This window comes from Miniopterus schreibersii, assembly GCF_964146895.1.
Source record: "Miniopterus schreibersii genome assembly, chromosome: 4".
NCBI classification, from domain to species: domain Eukaryota; kingdom Metazoa; phylum Chordata; class Mammalia; order Chiroptera; family Miniopteridae; genus Miniopterus; species Miniopterus schreibersii.
In genome coordinates this window covers 72516058-72534493 of record NC_138105.1, presented here as the reverse complement: position 1 = coordinate 72534493, position 18436 = coordinate 72516058, and the positions used below count along the sequence as shown (strand labels likewise).

Below are 18436 nucleotides of genomic sequence, written 5' to 3'. Positions count from 1 at the left end.
TATTGTAATGATTTTAGACAGTAGTAAAGTTACAATATTTTTTAAAATTTTTATCAAATTTATTGCAGTGGCATTGCTTAATAAAATTATATAGGTTTCAAGTGTGTAATTCTATAATACATTGTCTGTATATTGTGCTGTGTGTTCACCACCTAAAGCCAAGCCTCCTTCCAACACCACCTGTCCTGCCTTTACCCCCTTCCACCTCCCCGCCCCCTTTCCGTCTGCTAGTCCCATACTGTCGTCCGTGTCCATGAGGGTTTCTTTTCTTTTTTGCTTAATTCCGTCACATGTTTCACCCAGCCCCTCAACCTCTCTTCCCTCTGACAGCTGTCAGTCTGTCCTCTGTGTCTATGAGTCTGCTTCGGTTTGGTTTGGTTTGTTCATTCGAGTTCACATGTAAGTGAATCATGTGGTGTTTGCCTGAAGTTATGACATTATACTGCAGGAAAGTACACGACAGGCAGCGTTCCTGATGCCTCTGCTGCCTGGCACCAGCCAACTTGGAAAATAAGGCTTGAGCTTGAGTGTGCACTTGATGGCCCCTCAAATGCTTAAAAGCCCCCACTCGACAACACCTTTCTCCGACACACACGATACCCAGCTCACAGTTGGCACCTGCCATTCAAAATGCTTAGGATGATGTGCCAGCTCAGCTTTCGTACCCATAGAAATGGCTCTGATTCTTAATCCAAAGATACCTTAGATGAACCTCTCAGCAAAGACCAGTAATATATCATTCCCCTGAAAATCCTTAATTGGGTAATCTTTTTTTAAAAAGAGGAAGTGGATGCAACTTTTTAAAAAAGATTTTTAAAATTGATTTTTAGAGAGAGAGGAAGGGAGAGGAAGAGAGAGAGAAACTTTGACATGAGAGTGAAACATCAATCGGCTGCCGCCTGCATGCCGGAGCCAGCCGGCAGGCGAACGAGGACCTGATTGAGGGGGTGAGGATTAGAAAAGAAAGAAAAAGACAAAAGGATGGGATCAGGAGGGCCACAACCAAGGCAGAGCTAAGTTAAGCTGAGTCAGGCTGAGGCCCCGAGTTTATTGATTACAAGCCTTTTATAGTGCAACCAAACAATACCCCAAGCAGTGAAACAATGCCCCAAGGCAGTGACCTTTACATATTCCATTCCTGCATATCCGCACCCGTTTACCGAAACTGGATGTCTCCAGGTGCAACCATAAATCTCTTTATGCAAGGCTTCCATTTCCCGAAAGCAATGGTAAATCTTTAAACTACGCTACAGGGGGTAGAGGTGCTAGCTCAACCGACCCACCCTGCGGGTCAACGTGCCAGAGATTTCTCTCTAAGGCGACGCTAGGGTCGGCGAGCCCCTGGAGAGACTCCAGGGCAGCACCCTACCAGGGAGACTATTCATGAGGGGCAGCCAGCCGGCTCCCCACATCTCCCCCTTTCTTTTCTAAACTACAGACTTAGGCTCTAAGACTTTTGGGCGGGTATGCAAGTGGAGAGTATGTAGTCCTATTTTTAGGACTTTAATATCTCTCATGAGTGTCTTCAGTATGCAAGGTGTAATTAAGAAGCCAAGGACAACGAGAACAGCCAGTCCGGCCATTCCAAAAATTCCATGTTTCCAATCTGTAGCTGAGAGGAACTGTCCCCTCATTCCATCAACCCAAGATTGCGCCATTACTGCAAGTGAGGTGTCTATCTTAGGCGCTTCCCTTAAGGCCAAAATTTCTTGATGAAGTTGTATTAAGTCTAGAGAGACATTACCATCATGCCAGACCCCTGCTAAATGCTTTTGCACTCTGTCCCAGGGGTAGGAAGAGCTGTTATATTCCTTACGGGTCACACAAATGTGTTTAAATTCAGCATGACAGTCTAAGTCTAGCCGTAGTTTTAAACTTTGCACTTCTCGCCCTATGATGGTAAGGGTGTCATAAAGTGCATTAAGTCTTTCTTCTATCTTTAAATCTATCGCTTCCTGGGTTCCTAGTGCCTGAGTAACATTGGCACTAAGTTGATTCACCTGATGCGCTGTTTGTATACTTTGAGACAGCGACACGGCCGCGGTGACACTGGCCGCAATGACGGCCACCAGGGCTGTAATGCCTGTAATTAGGAGGCCGATAAATCTCTTGCTCCGCAGGAGGAGCTCGGTGGTCTCTTTGATTACCTGAAGACCTCTATCATTATACCATTCCCCAGAAACATTTACAGGAATCATTACAAAGGTGGGTTGGTACATTACCATAAGTTGATAGTTCAGAGATACATTATACACACAATTACTGATGGTACAATTATTGCAATGGATCTGCCAATATGAGGCGTCCCGAGTAATGTTTAGGGCGCCCACGAGTAGGGCATAGGGCGGCGGGACACAGGCCTGTATTTTGCGGAACTGCTGTGTCCGCCCCATGAGGACTGCTGTATTTCCCCGCTCGTCATTGGTATAGATGTCTCCCCCCATGGCAGCAACGAGTCGCCACAGTTGAGTCTGAAATGGCCCCTGGTTCACTGACCAAAAGGACTCAGCAAGGGCCTTCCATTCCGGGCCTGCAGCAGACCAATCATGGATTGGGGACCCCCCGGTTGCATTGATTAGTATACCAAGTTTCCCTCTACAGTTCATCCAATGTGGTTGCTTTGTACGATTGGTGAAATCAGGTTCACAGATAGGCACTCCTTCCGGGGGATTTGTGGCACTGCCCACAGCGATCTTACTGGGATACCATAGGTCCACATGCCAACGTGTCCAATCTCCATTCTATGGTTCTGCACCATCCTCCTCGTCTGGTCGGTCAGTCGCGCGAGGGTCTCCGTCACCGAGTTTGAGGACGCTGGGTTCCGTCGAGGCGGGGCTCGGTCGTGTATGGAGAGGTTTCTCATCCGGTCCACAAGTGTCCTGGGACGCGTGTCGTACCAGCCTCTCCGGGAGCCACCTTGGCGCTTCGGCATCCTGCGGGAAAACACACACATGCCCTCGGCCCCAGATTAATACCGGATCTGGCCCATGCCAAGCCCCATCAAGGGGATCCTTCCATCTCACCAGGGCTTGGTGCTTAGATGAACTCGGCTGCCAAAGCCTTTGGGCTGCAGAGTGGCCTTCAGCATCCAAAATTAAAAAATTAAGAATAAAAAGAGCATGATTTAACTGATTCTGTGGGGTTAGGGGGTACAGCTCCCCCTTTTTTATTTTAAGTAATTGATTTTTGAGGGTGCTGTGTGCACGCTCGACTATGCCTTGGCCCTGTGGGTTGTAGGGAATTCCAGTCTTGCTCTGAATTCCGAGTTGGGCGCAAAAATTCTGAAAACGCTGGCTGGTGTAACCAGGGCCATTATTAGTTTTTATTATTTTAGGTTGTCCTATAATGGCCATACAGCGTAAGCAGTGAGCAATAATTTGAGTACTAGATTCACCCGGCAAGGCCGAGGCTACTATAAAGCCTGAATAGGTGTCTACTGTAACATGAACAAATTTTTGCCTACCAAAGCTAGGAATATGAGTGACATCCATTTGCCAGAGATGGTTGGGGAGCAGCCCTCGGGGGTTGACTCCATAATAAGGAACAGTAGTAAGAGCAGGACAAGTGGAGCAGTCTTTTACTATCTGACGAGCCGCCTCCCTGGTAATTTTGAATTGTAGTCGGAGAGTATGTGCATTTTGGTGGTGCAGGGCATGGGATGCCTGGGCGGCGGGCACTCCGACGAGGTAAAGTCGGGTAGCTTCGTCTGCCCGTCTATTGCCATCAGCTAAAGGCCCAGGTAAATTAGTGTGGGCGCGGATGTGCCCAAAATAACAAGAGTGATTGCGATTTAAAATGGCTGTTTGTATGGCCAGAAATAATTGTTGTACAGTAGAGTTAGTGGTGCCAATAAAGGGCACAGTCTCAATACATGAAAGTCCTCGGACTACATAGTGACTGTCAGATATAATGTTTATAGGCTTGTGTGCAAAGTCAATAAGCACCCGACATATAGCAGCCAATTCAACCTCTTGGGCTGAAGAATAGGGGGTGGCCCATCTGACAACCCGTTGCTCATGCACATAGGCGGCGGTGCCCGATGAAGAGCCATCAGTAAACACCGTGTCAGCATCAGGCAAAGGCTGGTCCGTCACTATCTTGGGAAAGATAATAGAATGCCTGAGAAAAAACTGTAAAAGTTTATCTGGAGGGTAATGATTGTCTATCTGTCCTGGGAATTCAGCTAGAGCAATGCCCCAAGGTGTGCATTTCTGGAATAACCAGTTTATCTGGGCCTGAGAATAAGGCACTAAGATGGCCGCAGGCTCTCGTCCGAAATATCGGCAAGATTCTTCTCGAGCCTGTTGGATAAGAATTGCCACATGCTCGTAATAAGGGGTTAACACTCGAGCAGGTGAAGATGGGAGATGCACCCAGCGGAGTGGGCGGTCCTGCCATAGAACGGCCGTGGGGGAATGGGTGGTGGCCAGGATGCAGGCATACCAAGGCTTGCTATAATCACAGAAAGTCGCCTGCTGTGATTTTATGGCTGTCTCGACCCTTTGTAGGGCCGCCCGTCCCGCCTGTGTAAGTTGTCTTGGCGAAGACGGGCTTGAGTCACCCTTGAGAATGTCAAATAGGGGTTTTAACTCTCCAGTAGTTAGGCCTAAATAAGGTCTGATCCAATTAATGTCTCCAAGCAGTTTTTGAAAGTCATTTAGAGTATGAAGGTCGTCCACTCTGATGGACACCTTCTGACAAGAAAATAGGTCAGGCTGAAGATGAAATCCCAAGTAAGCAAATGGTGGGTGGCGCTGCACCTTCTCTGGGGAGATAATCAAACCCTGCTTACTTAAGTCCTGTTCAAGGCCTGCAAAAGCCCTAAGTAAAATTCCTTCCTGATTAGCTGCAATTAATATATCATCCATATAGTGGCATAGGTAAACAGTGGGATAGTCCCGCCGGACTCGGGACAAAGCTGCGGCTACAAATTTTTGACACAAGGTGGGGCTATTTGCCATCTCCTGCGGCAGCACTCTCCATTGGTATCGTTGCATGGGTTCTTTGAAATTTGCTGATGGGACACTAAAAGCAAATCTTTTGCAATCCTGTGGATGAAGGGGAATAGTATAAAAACAGTCTTTCAGGTCAATAATTATTTTGAAAGTATCTCGGGGGATGGCCGCAGGAGTGGGCAGTCCTGGTTGAAGAGCACCCATAATTTCCATAGTTCCATTAACTTTTCTTAAATCCTGGAGCAATCTCCACTTTCCAGATTTCTTTTTAATAATAAATATGGGGGAATTCCAGGGGGAGTTAGAAGGCTCTATGTGGCCCTGCCGGAGCTGGTCCTGCACCAGGTTCCTAGCGGCAGCTATTTTTTCCTCAGACAGGGGCCATTGATCTACCCACACAGGCTGATCTGATTTCCAAGTTATCTTATCAGCGTGGGTAACAGGAATATCAAAGGCCCCACCTAAAAATACCCTAGGCCAGCGCGACTAGGGCGCGGTTGAGGCTGCAAAGGTTCCGTAATTCCATCTCCTGCTTTTCCAAGTCCCTGATCAGGGAGGAGACCTTGGTCAAATAGCTGTTGTGTGACTGCTGGATTGGAGCTGTGGAGATATACTCCCATACGCTCCATAACATCTCTTCCCCAAAGATTAACGGGGAGGTCTTCTAAAATATAAGGTTGAAACTCTCCCTGCTGCCGCGCCTGAGCTAAAGCCAATTGAAGCGATGACCTGGGTGGAATCTCTGTTTTTACTTTACTCCATCCGGGGTCGTTGATTTGACCCGGCCCTTTCTGTGCTAGGGCAAGCAGGGCTCGCTCTCGGGGGTCTGATATTTTAACCCCTGCCTGGCCCGCGTGCGGCAAGGCAGTCCTCGCTGCAGCAGCACCAAAGCTCGTCCCAGGGTAACTAGGGGGGTCATCTGTACCCCCTCGCGTCCCGCCAGAGTCTGGACCCTGCAAGAGATCTCTCATCTGCTGCAACATTTCCTGCATCTCCTCCGCGGTAACTGCGGAGGGGGTAGGGCCAGACCTTTTTGTGCATTCCTCTGAAAGGAGTGCAAACTCCCCATATCTCTCTCTCTCATACTCTGCGGCAGCTTCTTCAAGATCTCCCTCTTCCTTTGGTGTAAGTCTATCAGGCCGACTATTGCCCACAAGGGGCCCCGGCTCAAGCGGGGGAGCGGTGGCCACATCCTCAGAGTGTGGATCTTTTACAGAGTCAGCACGGACCTCTAGGGGAGGATTCATGCGGGTGCCTTCATGGCGTGGGTCAAGGCTGTCCCTAACCAAATTCCAAAGAGAAAAAGTTTCTACTGGCATCTTTTGGGGTCCATGGGCCTGAAAATATCCCTGCAAACGTTCTCCTACCTTATTCCAAGTTTCTAAACTCACTGTGCCCTCTTCAGGGAACCAGGGGCACACTTCCTCCACAAACTGCAAGAATGTACGCAGTTGCGAGGTACTAACCTTGGCGCCCCTAGAGCGGAGCATTGTTTTCAAGACTTGTGCGAACAGCATTCTACTATTTTCCTGTCCCATGATTTCCTTACTCCCGATGTACTAACCGCTCTCCCTGCTACTACGGTTGCACTTACCGAGCAGCGTGGTGCACCTCCTCCGAGCGGTGTCCTCTACCGTCGTCCCAGGTTTTCAGGTCCCTGTTCGGGCGCCACTTGCCGGAGCCAGCCGGCAGGCGAACGAGGACCTGATTGAGGGGGTGAGGATTAGAAAAGAAAGAAAAAGACAAAAGGATGGGATCGGGAGGGCCACAACCAAGGCAGAGCTAAGTTAAGCTGAGTCAGGCTGAGGCCCCGAGTTTATTGATTACAAGCCTTTTATAGTGCAACCAAACAATACCCCAAGCAGTGAAACAATGCCCCAAGGCAGTGACCTTTACATATTCCATTCCTGCATATCCGCACCCGTTTACCGAAACTGGATGTCTCCAGGTGCAACCATAAATCTCTTTATGCAAGGCTTCCATTTCCCGAAAGCAATGGTAAATCTTTAAACTACGCTACAGGGGGTAGAGGTGCTAGCTCAACCGACCCACCCTGCGGGTCAACGTGCCAGAGATTTCTCTCTAAGGCGACGCTAGGGTCGGCGAGCCCCTGGAGAGACTCCAGGGCAGCACCCTACCAGGGAGACTATTCATGAGGGGCAGCCAGCCGGCTCCCCACACCTGCACACCCTCTACCTGGGATCGTGCCCACAACCCGGGCATGTGCCCTGACTGGAATTGAACCAGCAACCTTTCAGTGCACGGGACGACACCCAACCAAATGAGCCACACTGACCAGGGCCTTAATTGAGTGATCTTAATTCTTGTTCTCCTTGATGATGGCAATAGAAGTTTAAAAATGGCAACATCCAACTTTACATCGCCCTGATGTTCATTCAAGAGTGAGACTCACCATCTTACATCTCTGCTCTATAATCATTGAGACAGCAAAAGTAACACATGCTTGCCCTGGTTGGTGTGGCTCAGTTGGTTAGGCGTTGACCCGGGCACCAAAACGTTGCTGGTTTAATTCCCAGTCAGGGCACATGCCCGGGTTTTGGGCTCCATTCCCAGGAGGGGGCATGCAGGAGGCAGACGATAGATGTTCCCTCTCTCTCTTCCTCTCCCTCTCCCTCTTCTTCTCCCTTCTTCTCTCTCTAAAAATCAATTTTAAAAATCTTTTAAAAAATGTAACATGATTGGGCTGTCCAACCACGGTCATCTTGGGTGACAGTCTTCCACTTCTGTAACACCTAAACATGACTCAGACAAAGTCACTGCCAAGAACCAACACAGGCAGGGGCTGTCCAAGCATCACTGTCAGAGCACTAGCCCCTGAATCCACTTTCTTGCTTGGATTTTAATGGTTGGCTCTTAGACCCTTCACTCACTGTGCAGAAATGTATAAGAATGGGTGTAAGGCTGGGCACTAATAGGTAGCCAAAATATCCACGAGCTGGGGTCCATCTCTGGTGTTAGGTTGTCATTCTTACGGTAAAAATTTCCTTCTGTTTAAGACTAAGTAACCCAACCCCTCCTCTTGTCTGAGTGATTGAGATCACTGTGTTTGTTTCCTACAAACCCACAAGAGAAAAAGTGAGTCTAGGAGGAGGAAGGGAGCTGGCTACAGTATGCCTTGCACCACATAGACTGCAAATGAAAAAATGGTCTTAGATGTAAGGGAGGACCCCTGGGACAACTCAGCACCCCCCATGAGGTCTTCTCTTTGATCTGAAACCAGTTCTGCCAAGGACCTTGACCAAAGCCACTCGAACTTCTTTGTTCCTCAGACTATAGATGAGGGGGTTGAGTGTGGGGGTGACGAGACTGTAGAAGAGAGAGACCACGTTGTCCTGCTGTGGGGTGTGGTACGTTCCCGGCACCATGTACATAAACACAGCTGCTCCATAAAAAAGCCCCACCACAGTGATGTGCGAGGAGCAGGTGGTGAAGGCCTTGTGTCGGGCCTCAGCTGAGTGCATGTGGAGAACAGCACCCAACACGTGGCTATAAGAGGTGGCAATGAGGGACAGGGGGAGCAGCAAGATCAGCACCCCCGAGATGGACAGCGCCAACTCATACACAGAGGTGTCGGCACAAGAGAGCTTCAGCAGAGCAGGCAGCTCGCAGAAGAAGTGGTCCACGGCCCGTGAGGCACAGTAAGGGAAATGCAGGGTGATGGAGGTCTGGATGGAGGCCACAAGCACACCTGACAACCAGGAGGTGCCCACCATGAGCAGGCAGACCTGACGTCTCATGAGCACAGGATAACGCAGGGGGTGGCACACGGCCACGTAGCGGTCATAAGACATAAGGGATAGCAGGACACCCTCAGAGACACCCAGCAGCATCAGGAAGAACATTTGAGTTGCACAACCCCCAAAGGAGATGGAACCCTCTCCCTGGAGGAAGTCAGCTGCCATCTTGGGGATGGTGACCAGTGGAAAGCCAACATCCAACAGGGAGAGTTGGCTGAGCAGAAAGTACATGGGTGTGTGGAGTCTGGAGTTTGTGTGGATCAGGAAGAGCAGGGTGGCATTTCCCAGAAGGCCCATGGTGAATGTGATGGCCGTAAGGAAGAATAGGACCAGATGTGGCCCTGAGTGGCTGAAGAGCCCCATGAGAGTGAAGTCCGAGGTCATTGATTGATTTGATACCCCCATCCTCTGGGAGGCATCATTCGTATGCAGAAAATAACTGGGTATTTGTTCTCGAGAAGTCTCAGTGGGGGATATTTTCACCTTACATGCCAACTGCAGTTGTTTGATAGTGGATGTGGAGTCTCTTGAGAAAGATAATGGGGTACATTCAGTCTCAGAAGGAAAAAAAAAACACCATGATTGATTAACTATGCCTGATTTAGTCAGGAGATGCCTCCAGCAAAATGATTCCCTGCTCTTGCCATTTCTTTGTAAAAGTCTTGCCTTCACCCTCCAGGCAAGCACTACTCACCAATACTTGCAGTTAAACTCTCTGTTCCCAAGTTAGAGAGTACAAGTCAGCCCCAGTGGAATATTGGAATACACCCCATTCCAGGTACCCTTGGGACAAAGATGACGTAGGATTCTGAATAGACTAGAATATGAAGTAGAGAGGTTTTGTCAAAATTATAGAGGGTGAGCCCTGGCTGGTGTTGCTTACTGGTTAGAGCATCAGCCTACAAAGGGTCTCAGGTTCAATCCCTGGTCAAGGGCACATACCTGGGTTGCAAGTTCAATTCCTGGCTCAGCTGAGATGCATGCAGGAGGCAACCAATCGATGTGTCTCTCTCACATCTCTCTCTCTCTGTCTCTTTCTCTCCCTCCCCCCCTTCTGCTCTCTCTAAAAATCAGTGGAAAAAATATACTGAGGTGAGGATTAACAACAACAGAAATGATAGGATGGATCAAAAAATCAAGTCCAAACTATGGGGAAATTCTCATTTCCAAATTCATTGGGAGGTCCAATGTCTGGAAAGAGCAATAGGTGGGATGACATTTAGAATGTGGACCCAAGGCATCTATACTGTAAAGGGACATATGAGTGACAGAGGTTGGAACCAAATAGCCTGGAGTGGTGGGTGACAAGTTGTCCGAAATATCAGACATCATCTTGAGGCTTAACTTCATAAGGTAAGAATGGAGAACATTATGCTCTGTGTATTAAGTACCCAACAAAAATTTGCTGAATGAATGAAGTGGGCAAGGGAGATGGAGGACCAGGAGGGACTGTCCCCCCACCTAACTAAGAATACTTAGACCCTACCTTCTTACCTTCAACATCACCTTGCAGGGAAATTCAGATCATCCTGGAATATTGTTCGCACCCATCACATCCAACACGGAGAATTTCTGGGCCAAAATGACATCTGTTGCCATCATCAATGGGAAAGAACAGAGACATGTATAGAGAAGTATAGAGAAGCCAGCATTTTAAGACCAGGAAGGTTTGACCTTGCATAGGTTCTTGCAAAAGTCTCCTTTACCAGATGTCCACAGGCAGTGGGATGCTTAGAGACCAGGAAGGGTCAGTGTTGGCGCGAGTCTACTCAAGACCCTCTGGTGCCCAAATCACTGACTATACTTACCTTAGACTTCCACCTCTTCCGACTTGTTTCCTTCTAACCATGAAGCTTGGTCAAGGGTTTTTCCCTTGCCTAACTGCTGACTGACCCCTTCTCTCCATCTCTACCTTCCTGTTTTGCCCATGTGAATGCCACACTAAAGCTGGCACTTAAGCCCTTCTTAAATTACTGCCTATTCTAATTTTTCCATCACGCAAAGGCCCTTTATTATCCTGTCTCCAACTATTCATTTATTTATTCAATGAAAATTAATTCAGCTCCTCCTAAGTGCCAATCACTGAAGAAGTCATAAGCTACACCGCGGTGGAAAAGATGGACGAAGTCCCTGCTTCTCGTGAGAGACATAAGAAAGAGAGAAACAAGTACTCCATATACTTTTTAGTAAAACTAAATGTAAAAAAATATAAATAGAGTGATCTTTTAGGAACTTACTAGAGAAAACATCTTTGGATGATATAGTTGAGAGTGGCTACTCTGGACAGGAGAGAACTGCCCTCAAAATTTGTTATAAGAAGGAGAGGAAGGCCCAACTATCTGACTCTACCTGTGGGTGGAAACCAGACAGGCCAATTATGGTCCCGACTAACAAGAAATATCTTTAATTGAATGGAGGGCTTCATGCGGTAGTGTCTGTCTTATTAAATCCAGGACGTATGAATTGGAGACACAAAGACCTCTTAGTACTGCTCTCAAATAACTTAGAGTTTGATAGGAGGTGCAAGCAGGTAAGTAAATAACTTCAGGACAGTATGAAAAAGAATGAGACAAAAACATATATATTGTGCTGGGCATTCCCAGGGGTCTCATGCCCAACTCTGCCTGGAGGGTGTCAGAAAATGCTTTGCAGAAAGGGAGACCTTTGTGCTGATTTTTGAAAGTTGGGAAGGGTTATTTTCTAAGGAGGTAGAGAAAGGCAGGTAATTTCAAGAAGAAGGAATGTGGTGTGTGTGGATTGTATGGCATATAATTAAGAGAATACACTCTGGGCTTAGAGCAAGACTTGAATGACAACTCAGCTTCTTCATAGCTTTGTGACTCTGTGACCTTGGGCAAATTATTTAACCTTTCTGGAACTCAGTTTCCCCATCTGTCTATGGGGATAAATGAGACGTTCTTTGTAGGAGTAGCTATGAGCATCAAATGAGAATGACAACTACATGGTAATTTCTTGATTTAACTTTACAACTATTATTCATATTGTAGAGAAAATGTAAACATTAAAAAAGATAGGCTGGGTGACTTCTGAAACCCTTCATATGGTAGGACAATGTATGCCTGGTGCTTAGCTCAGTGTCTGGAATATAACAAGACTGTTCAATATACATTATCTTTTTTGTTGACATTATTCAACATTATAACACTTGTCTAGTTTCATGGCAAAAATGTACCAATTCAAGTTCATTCTCAGTAATGTTATTCTGAAATGACTAGCCCCCTGTTATTAGTTGAATTCAGTGGGTCTCAACTAGAGGTGATTTTGTCTTCTTTCCAACCCAGGAGGCATTTGCAGTGTCTGGAGATATTTGGTTGTCAAATTGGAGGTGTTACTGGCATCTAGTGGGTAGAAGTCAGGGATGCTTCTAAACAACTTACAATGCACAAGACGAGCCCCACCACACAGTTGTCTAGTCCCAAATTTCAATAGTGCCAAGGTTGAGAAATCTCTTAACTGAAATCCAACACCTTTCTCTGACCTTAACTGGAGCTTCTGGGAGGTCTCTTGAGTCCATTGATGTAGTTGTTCAGCTTCATGTCTTATACGTGCCTAGAGATTAATCTGTGAAATTGAATTTCAAGATAGATTTTAAAAATATATATAAATAAAACTATCCCAACCTAAATCCCTGGACAATTGCATTGTCTCCATGTCTCTGCATAGAGAAGGGTTTGTTCTTTAGTCATATCTTTTGGGGCCAACTCATAGCCAAACAGTCCCACTGGGCCTTGTCAAAGCGTTTTCAAGTGAACAATGTACTTGGTTCTTTTTATCCATATCTCCAGCCCCACCCCCACTTAAAGAAAAGAAAAGGGAGCTGATTTCTATTAAGCATTTACTATGTACCGGCACCATGCTAAGATCAGAGAATGGCTGATGGGTTTAAGTTGATGGGTTTCTTAACCTTGGCATGATTGACACTTTGGGTGGGATAATTTGAAGTATTTTACAGGCTTTTTTTTTTTTTTCCCCACTTGATTCTTACCAGCAGGTGTTATTATCTGTCTTGTCTGGGAGATGGAACAGAGATTCAAAGAAGTGTAGTAACCGACTATTCTGGATTAATGAATAATGTCCCCAATTTCACATCTACTTGACACCTGAGACTGTGACCTTATTTGGAAAGAGGGTCCTTGCAGATGTAATTAGTTAAGGATCGTGAAATGAAATAATCCTGGATTTAGGGTGTGCCCTAAATTCAATGACTAGTGTCCTTATGAGAAGAAGAGAGGATACACATAGAAATAGAGAAGATGGCCATGTGAAGATAGAGGTAGAGATTTAAGTCACCCAGCAACAAGCCAGGGAACACCAAAGATGGCAAGAACCACCAGACTCTAGGAGACAGGCATGGGACAGGTTATCCTTCAGAGACACCAGAAGAAATTTATTTCATTAACACCTTGATTTTGGACTTCTGGCCTTCAGAAAAGTGAGAGAATAAATTTCTACCACCCAGTTTGTGGTGCTTTGTTACAGCAGCCACAGAAAACTCATACATTGGCCCAAGATTACCCAGTAAACAAGGGGTGGTATCAATTTTTAAACAAAAGCTAGTACAACTTCAGAGTTCCTGCATTTCCCTTCATATCTTACTTTCCAACAAAAGGTAATGGATTATTCAGGTCCTGCCTCCCCAAATAAATTTTGGCTTTCCTGCCCCAATCATGTTGTTTACTTCCTCCATTCGATTATTGTCTTACTGCCTGATCTGCGGCAGGCCACCTCACCAGCTACAGGGTCCAGGGTTCTCTTGGATGTCCCTGCTCTGGCACTCCCCCTGGTCACTCACCCAGCTCTGGCATGATAGTCATCTCAGCTGATTGATCAATGGACACTCATCCTCCCCCTTGAGAAATACCATGTAGGTCAACACTGGTTTACCTCCAAGAAGTGTCAATTGGTCTGGGAGATGATATGAACTCAATACCACTGACTCTGGTACTTCAGATCCTCTACCTCTAAAGACTATATGGCATCTCCCCAATGTCTTACCCATGAAAGGTCCTCTTCCTCCTCTCACACACTCACCTCTGTTTCCCTGACCTCACCCTCCCTTCCAGAATTACCAGGTGGTCCCTTTCGTAAGGATGAATCCACAGAGCAGCATATTCCCTGCTCTGGCTCTTGGGATGCTTGTAAGCGGCTTCTCTGGTAGGATTGTCACCCCTTGTCACAGTTTGCCTTGGGCTTTGCACACATTCTTCCTTCAGGACATTTTTAGGGGAAAGACAGTTCCCTCCACTAAACCTACCTTCGCGGTCCGGTAGGCGGGGCTGGACAGAGACAAGTCTTGGCTTAGAGCTTGTTATCTCCTAGTCCTACATCAGCTCCTCACACCTTAGGTTGAAGAACCACTCCAGCCAGGTTTTTCTAGTTGACTTTTAAAACCCCACCTTTTCACGTTTTCCTCATTGCTGCTTGCATTTCAGATTGATGCCCTTTGCTGAGGATGAGAGATGAGAGGAGAGGCACTGGGGTTAGCTGACCCCCTGCTGCCAATACAACCTTCCCAGCATCTCTCAGCTGTGATGCAGCATGAACGAGCCCTTTCTCCATCAGACAGAGGAAGTCCACAAACCTGTTTTGATTCCTTTTAAATTCAGAAGAAAAAAGATGACTCTATCCAACCTGGAGTACAAGTGTCTTTGTACCAACAACAAGCTGTAAAATATCATTTTTAGTGTTATTTTTTTTATGGAGAAAGGAGTTTGCAGAAGCAAAAGTGCCTCTGGCCCATTCAAGTTTCACTGCAGCCCTGCCTTTCCCTCTCTTGACTAGTTTGGTAATCAAATAATGAGTGACTTGAGAGCCCAGTTCACAAAGCACTTTTGCTTTCATTGTCTATTTAACTGTCACTCCCAACCACACAGCAAGCCAGGCACATAGCAAGCACTCCTGAAGCATTTTCTGAATAAATAAAACCTGTGAGGAAAATACTTAGTGTGATGACTTGTCTAAGGTGATAAAGGGATTGACCGGCAGAGCTGGGAACCCATGCTGACCAGTTCCAAATCAGGTGTTCTCTCTCCTCTGATGGTCCAACAGAGGCTTGGTGCTTTCTGCTTTGGCTCTCCAAGCTAGTTTTATTTTATCTCTGAAACTGCTTCAGGATATCTGTGTTTTAGACTATTCCTAAAAGGGAGCTGGGCTGTGCCAGGGAGCACGTCCTAAGACCAATCTCTCAGCAATGATCAAGAGCTACAGGTCTTCCCAGCTCAGCAGTTTCTATGCAAGTTCAAGTATGAACTTGAAAACAGATGACCTCCCCTTGCATGCGCAGGCTCATGGCAGTGCTGATCGCCTGAGATAAAACAAATGAGCTGGGAAAGGTTAAGAACAATGTACAATCGCTCTCCCTCCAAATGCCTACATATAGTCAAACTCAGTGAAATTATCAAAACGAATTATAAAGCCATGACTTCTTGGGGCTTTCTTGCCACCAATATCTCCCCTCTAATCATGCCCAGAACCCAGAAAGCCCCACAAGCACTGGGGTTTCAGACTCTCACCTCTATTTGCCAGGGCCTGAGAGAACCCCTCTTCGCCCCTACACACACTTCAGTTCTTATCCTGGGGCACCTTCTTGATTAAACCTCCCTGGAATCCAGCACGTTTGGGGAATGAATCTTGCCTGGGTCTATGGAGTGATTGACAAAATTGTCTAGAGGCTCTAGGGGACAGCGTTGCATCAGAAAGCTTCTTTTTATCTCTCTCTTTCTCTCTCTTTTTTTTTGGTCAGAGAAAAAATTAATAACCATGGGAGCTAGGGCCCTTGAGATTGGAATTACCCCAGGAGATACCATTTTCAATTCTCAATTCCAGGAAAGTGGGAAGCACTGTGGTGGATAACTGAGTTTTCCAGAGAATTTGCAACAGTTGTGTCAGATAATTCAGAAGTCTTCTTTCTCCTCTTGTGGGAAAAGGGTATGTGAGATCTTTATTTATTTATTTTTTTAAATCCTCACCCGAGGATATGTTTTACTGATATTTTTTATAGAGAGGAGGAGAGAGAGAAATGTATGAGAGAAACATCGATCAGTTGCCTCCCTTACATGCCCCTATCAGGGATCAAACCCCCAACCCAGGCATATGCCCTGATCAGGAATCGAACCGGCAACATTTCTGTGCCCAGGACGATGCTCCCCAACCAACTGAGCCACACTGGCCAGGGCAGATTTTTTTTTATGGCTTTTAAAATATGAGTGGACAGTGAACCATAATTGTCTTCTTATAAACATACTCCCTGGTTTTAGAATCAAGATTGCATTAACCAGTGATTTTCAACTCTTTTCATCTCATGGCACACATAAACTAATTATTAAAATTTTGCAGCACACCAAAAAATGTATTTTTTGCTGACCTGACAAAAATAGGTATAATTTTGATCAATTCACACCAGACAGTTATTGTGTTGACAGTTGTCATTTTTTTATTTGACAATCTAAGGGAAAAGAGGGCAGTGCCCTTGACTAAACAGTTAGGTATTGCATGTTTTAAAAATCCATATGGCACACCGGTTGAAAATTGATGCATTAACCTGATGAAATGAGCTGAGCAGATTTCATACATTTTTTTCTGTTTTTGCTGTTGTTGTTGCTGTCTTTTAAGAATATGTATAAGATACTTATTGACTGTTCCTTAAAAGTTTGGGGGAGCGCCTGGCTAGTGTAGCTCAGTGGTTGAGCATCAACCTAGGAACCAAGAGGTTCAATTCCTGATCAGGGCACAGGCCCAGGCTGTGGGCTCGATCCTCAGCAGGGGGCGTTCAGGAGGCAGCAGATCCATGACATTTCTCTCTCATTGATGTTTCTATCTCTCTATCCCTCCCCCTTCCTCTCTCCCTAAAAATCAATAAAAACATATTTTTAAAAAATGTTTTTAAAATTTTAGGGAAGCTTACTTGTAAACCCGCTGGGGCCAAAGATGTTAGGGAGGGATGGTGTTTGACTAGCCATTTCATCTTCTTTAAAACTTATTTGAGGCTCACTCATCTAGGTTAAAGGTCCATGAACTCCCTGCTTCTGCAGAGCCTGCACAAACTTTGAGCAGGACAATGACATCTACCTGATGCAATCCACCTTTGAGCTAACCACTTAGAAAAATGCATGGTTGGGTCAAGTCCATGTGCTAGGGCACCGGTGAGAGATTAACTATGGACTAAAGGCTGAGTTTGGAGTGGGTCTTGCAGGGGGCAGGGACGTGACCATGCAATGTCTTGGAAAAGGTGCCAAAGGTCCCTCCTGCCCTCTCCTCCTCTAACTGTTGATAGTGACTAGGTGAGCACCCTCCCTGTGGAAGGGAGCTTTGGCCTTATTCCTGAAGAGTTGTCCGTGGAGAAGTAGTAACAGGAACCCCCAAACACCTGCCAGGCATTGGGCTGGACTCACAGGAGGATTCTGGGTGAAGAGGCAGTTTATCTTAGGACCGAAAATTGGACATGTCTCCTCCAATTCCAACACTCTCCTCCCAATTTTGTATCTCTACGCTAAAATGAGATGGGAGCATTTTCAGTTTCTTGAATGTGCCAGCCTCTCTCTCTCAGCTCAGATCCCATCACATCCCTCATACCTCACTCCCATCTGCCCCAGTCAACCAGTCTCAGGTCACATGTCACCACCTCCAGGAAGCCTACCATGCTTCCTGCACCCGACTGAGGCAGGTGCCTCTCTGACTCCTAGCTTCTCCTATTGTCCCCCATCACATGGTGGTGTCATCATTTGCTTATGTGTCTGTGTCTCCCACTAGATTTCCATGGACCTCCTGAGGACAGAGATGGTATCTCACTGGTTACATGCTGTGTTTCCAGACCTAGAATGCTAAATATTAAATAGGACAGTAAGTATTCTATATGTATGCTGAAGGAAATAATGAATAAAGGGCCTGCATGGTGCCATGAGATCCCATAGCACAAGCAGGGGAATGGAGGGTGTGCCACTGAACTGAATTTGAAGGATGAACACCAGTCCGCAGACACATCGTCAGGGAGGGAATTATAAGCACAGGAACCAGCACCAGCAAAGGCGTGGAGAAGGGCCCAGAACGGGGGTGGGGCTGGGAATTCAGACTGGGGCCAAAATGTGAAGGGCCTTGAAAGCACCTTAAAAACATCGCTCTAGGACCCAGGGGGAGGGTGGGCTGGAAGGAGAGGCCAGGAAGGGGCTGGGGCAGTCAGCTTGGCAAGGGCAGATGCCAGCCAGGGCTGGACAGGGGTCCAACCACCATTATCCTGTAAGCTCTGTCACACTGGACAGCAAACAACCCAGAATGTAGGGAATGTCTTGGGGAATTTCCTGGCGTAACTCAAATCGGGGAAGGACATCAGAGGGACAGGTGTTCAACCAAGAACTGAATCCAGGACTAAGGAGAAAACTCTTTAATACTGCTCCTGGATGCCAGGAGAGGTCAGTATGCACGGCTAAGGTCACAGAGGAGGTCAATACTAAACCAGGGTTGGAGTGGAGGAAACCAAGGCCACAATTCAGTTACATTTTACAGCCTGCCTGGAGGTGGCGCTGTGACCTTAGACCAGTGACTTGGCCTCTCTGGGCCTTGCTTCCTCTTTTAAAATGGGGCTGAATTATACAGACAAGAAACATAATTATGTGTAAAGAGCTCAGCACAGAGTAAGTGCTTGGTTAAGGTGAAAACTTCCCTCCCTTAACCCGCATTTCAAAATTTTCTTGAACTATGGATGCTATG

General features: G+C 46.6%; 2 protein-coding genes across 2 annotated transcripts in view; both read right to left on the bottom strand.

Annotated features, from left to right (window-relative positions):
- LOC308556324 (olfactory receptor 1f45-like) overlaps positions 1–18436 on the bottom strand; it is a gene marked incomplete at both ends in the record, with an annotated part of 504663 nt that overhangs the window by 13338 nt on the left and 472889 nt on the right.
- On the bottom strand, positions 8156–9118 carry LOC308555615 (olfactory receptor 2Z1-like; the record flags this gene model as incomplete). Its single annotated transcript, XM_081134013.1, has 1 exon — positions 8156–9118. The coding sequence occupies one exon, from the start codon at positions 9116–9118 to the stop codon at positions 8156–8158; it is 963 nt and encodes a 320-aa protein (XP_080990139.1).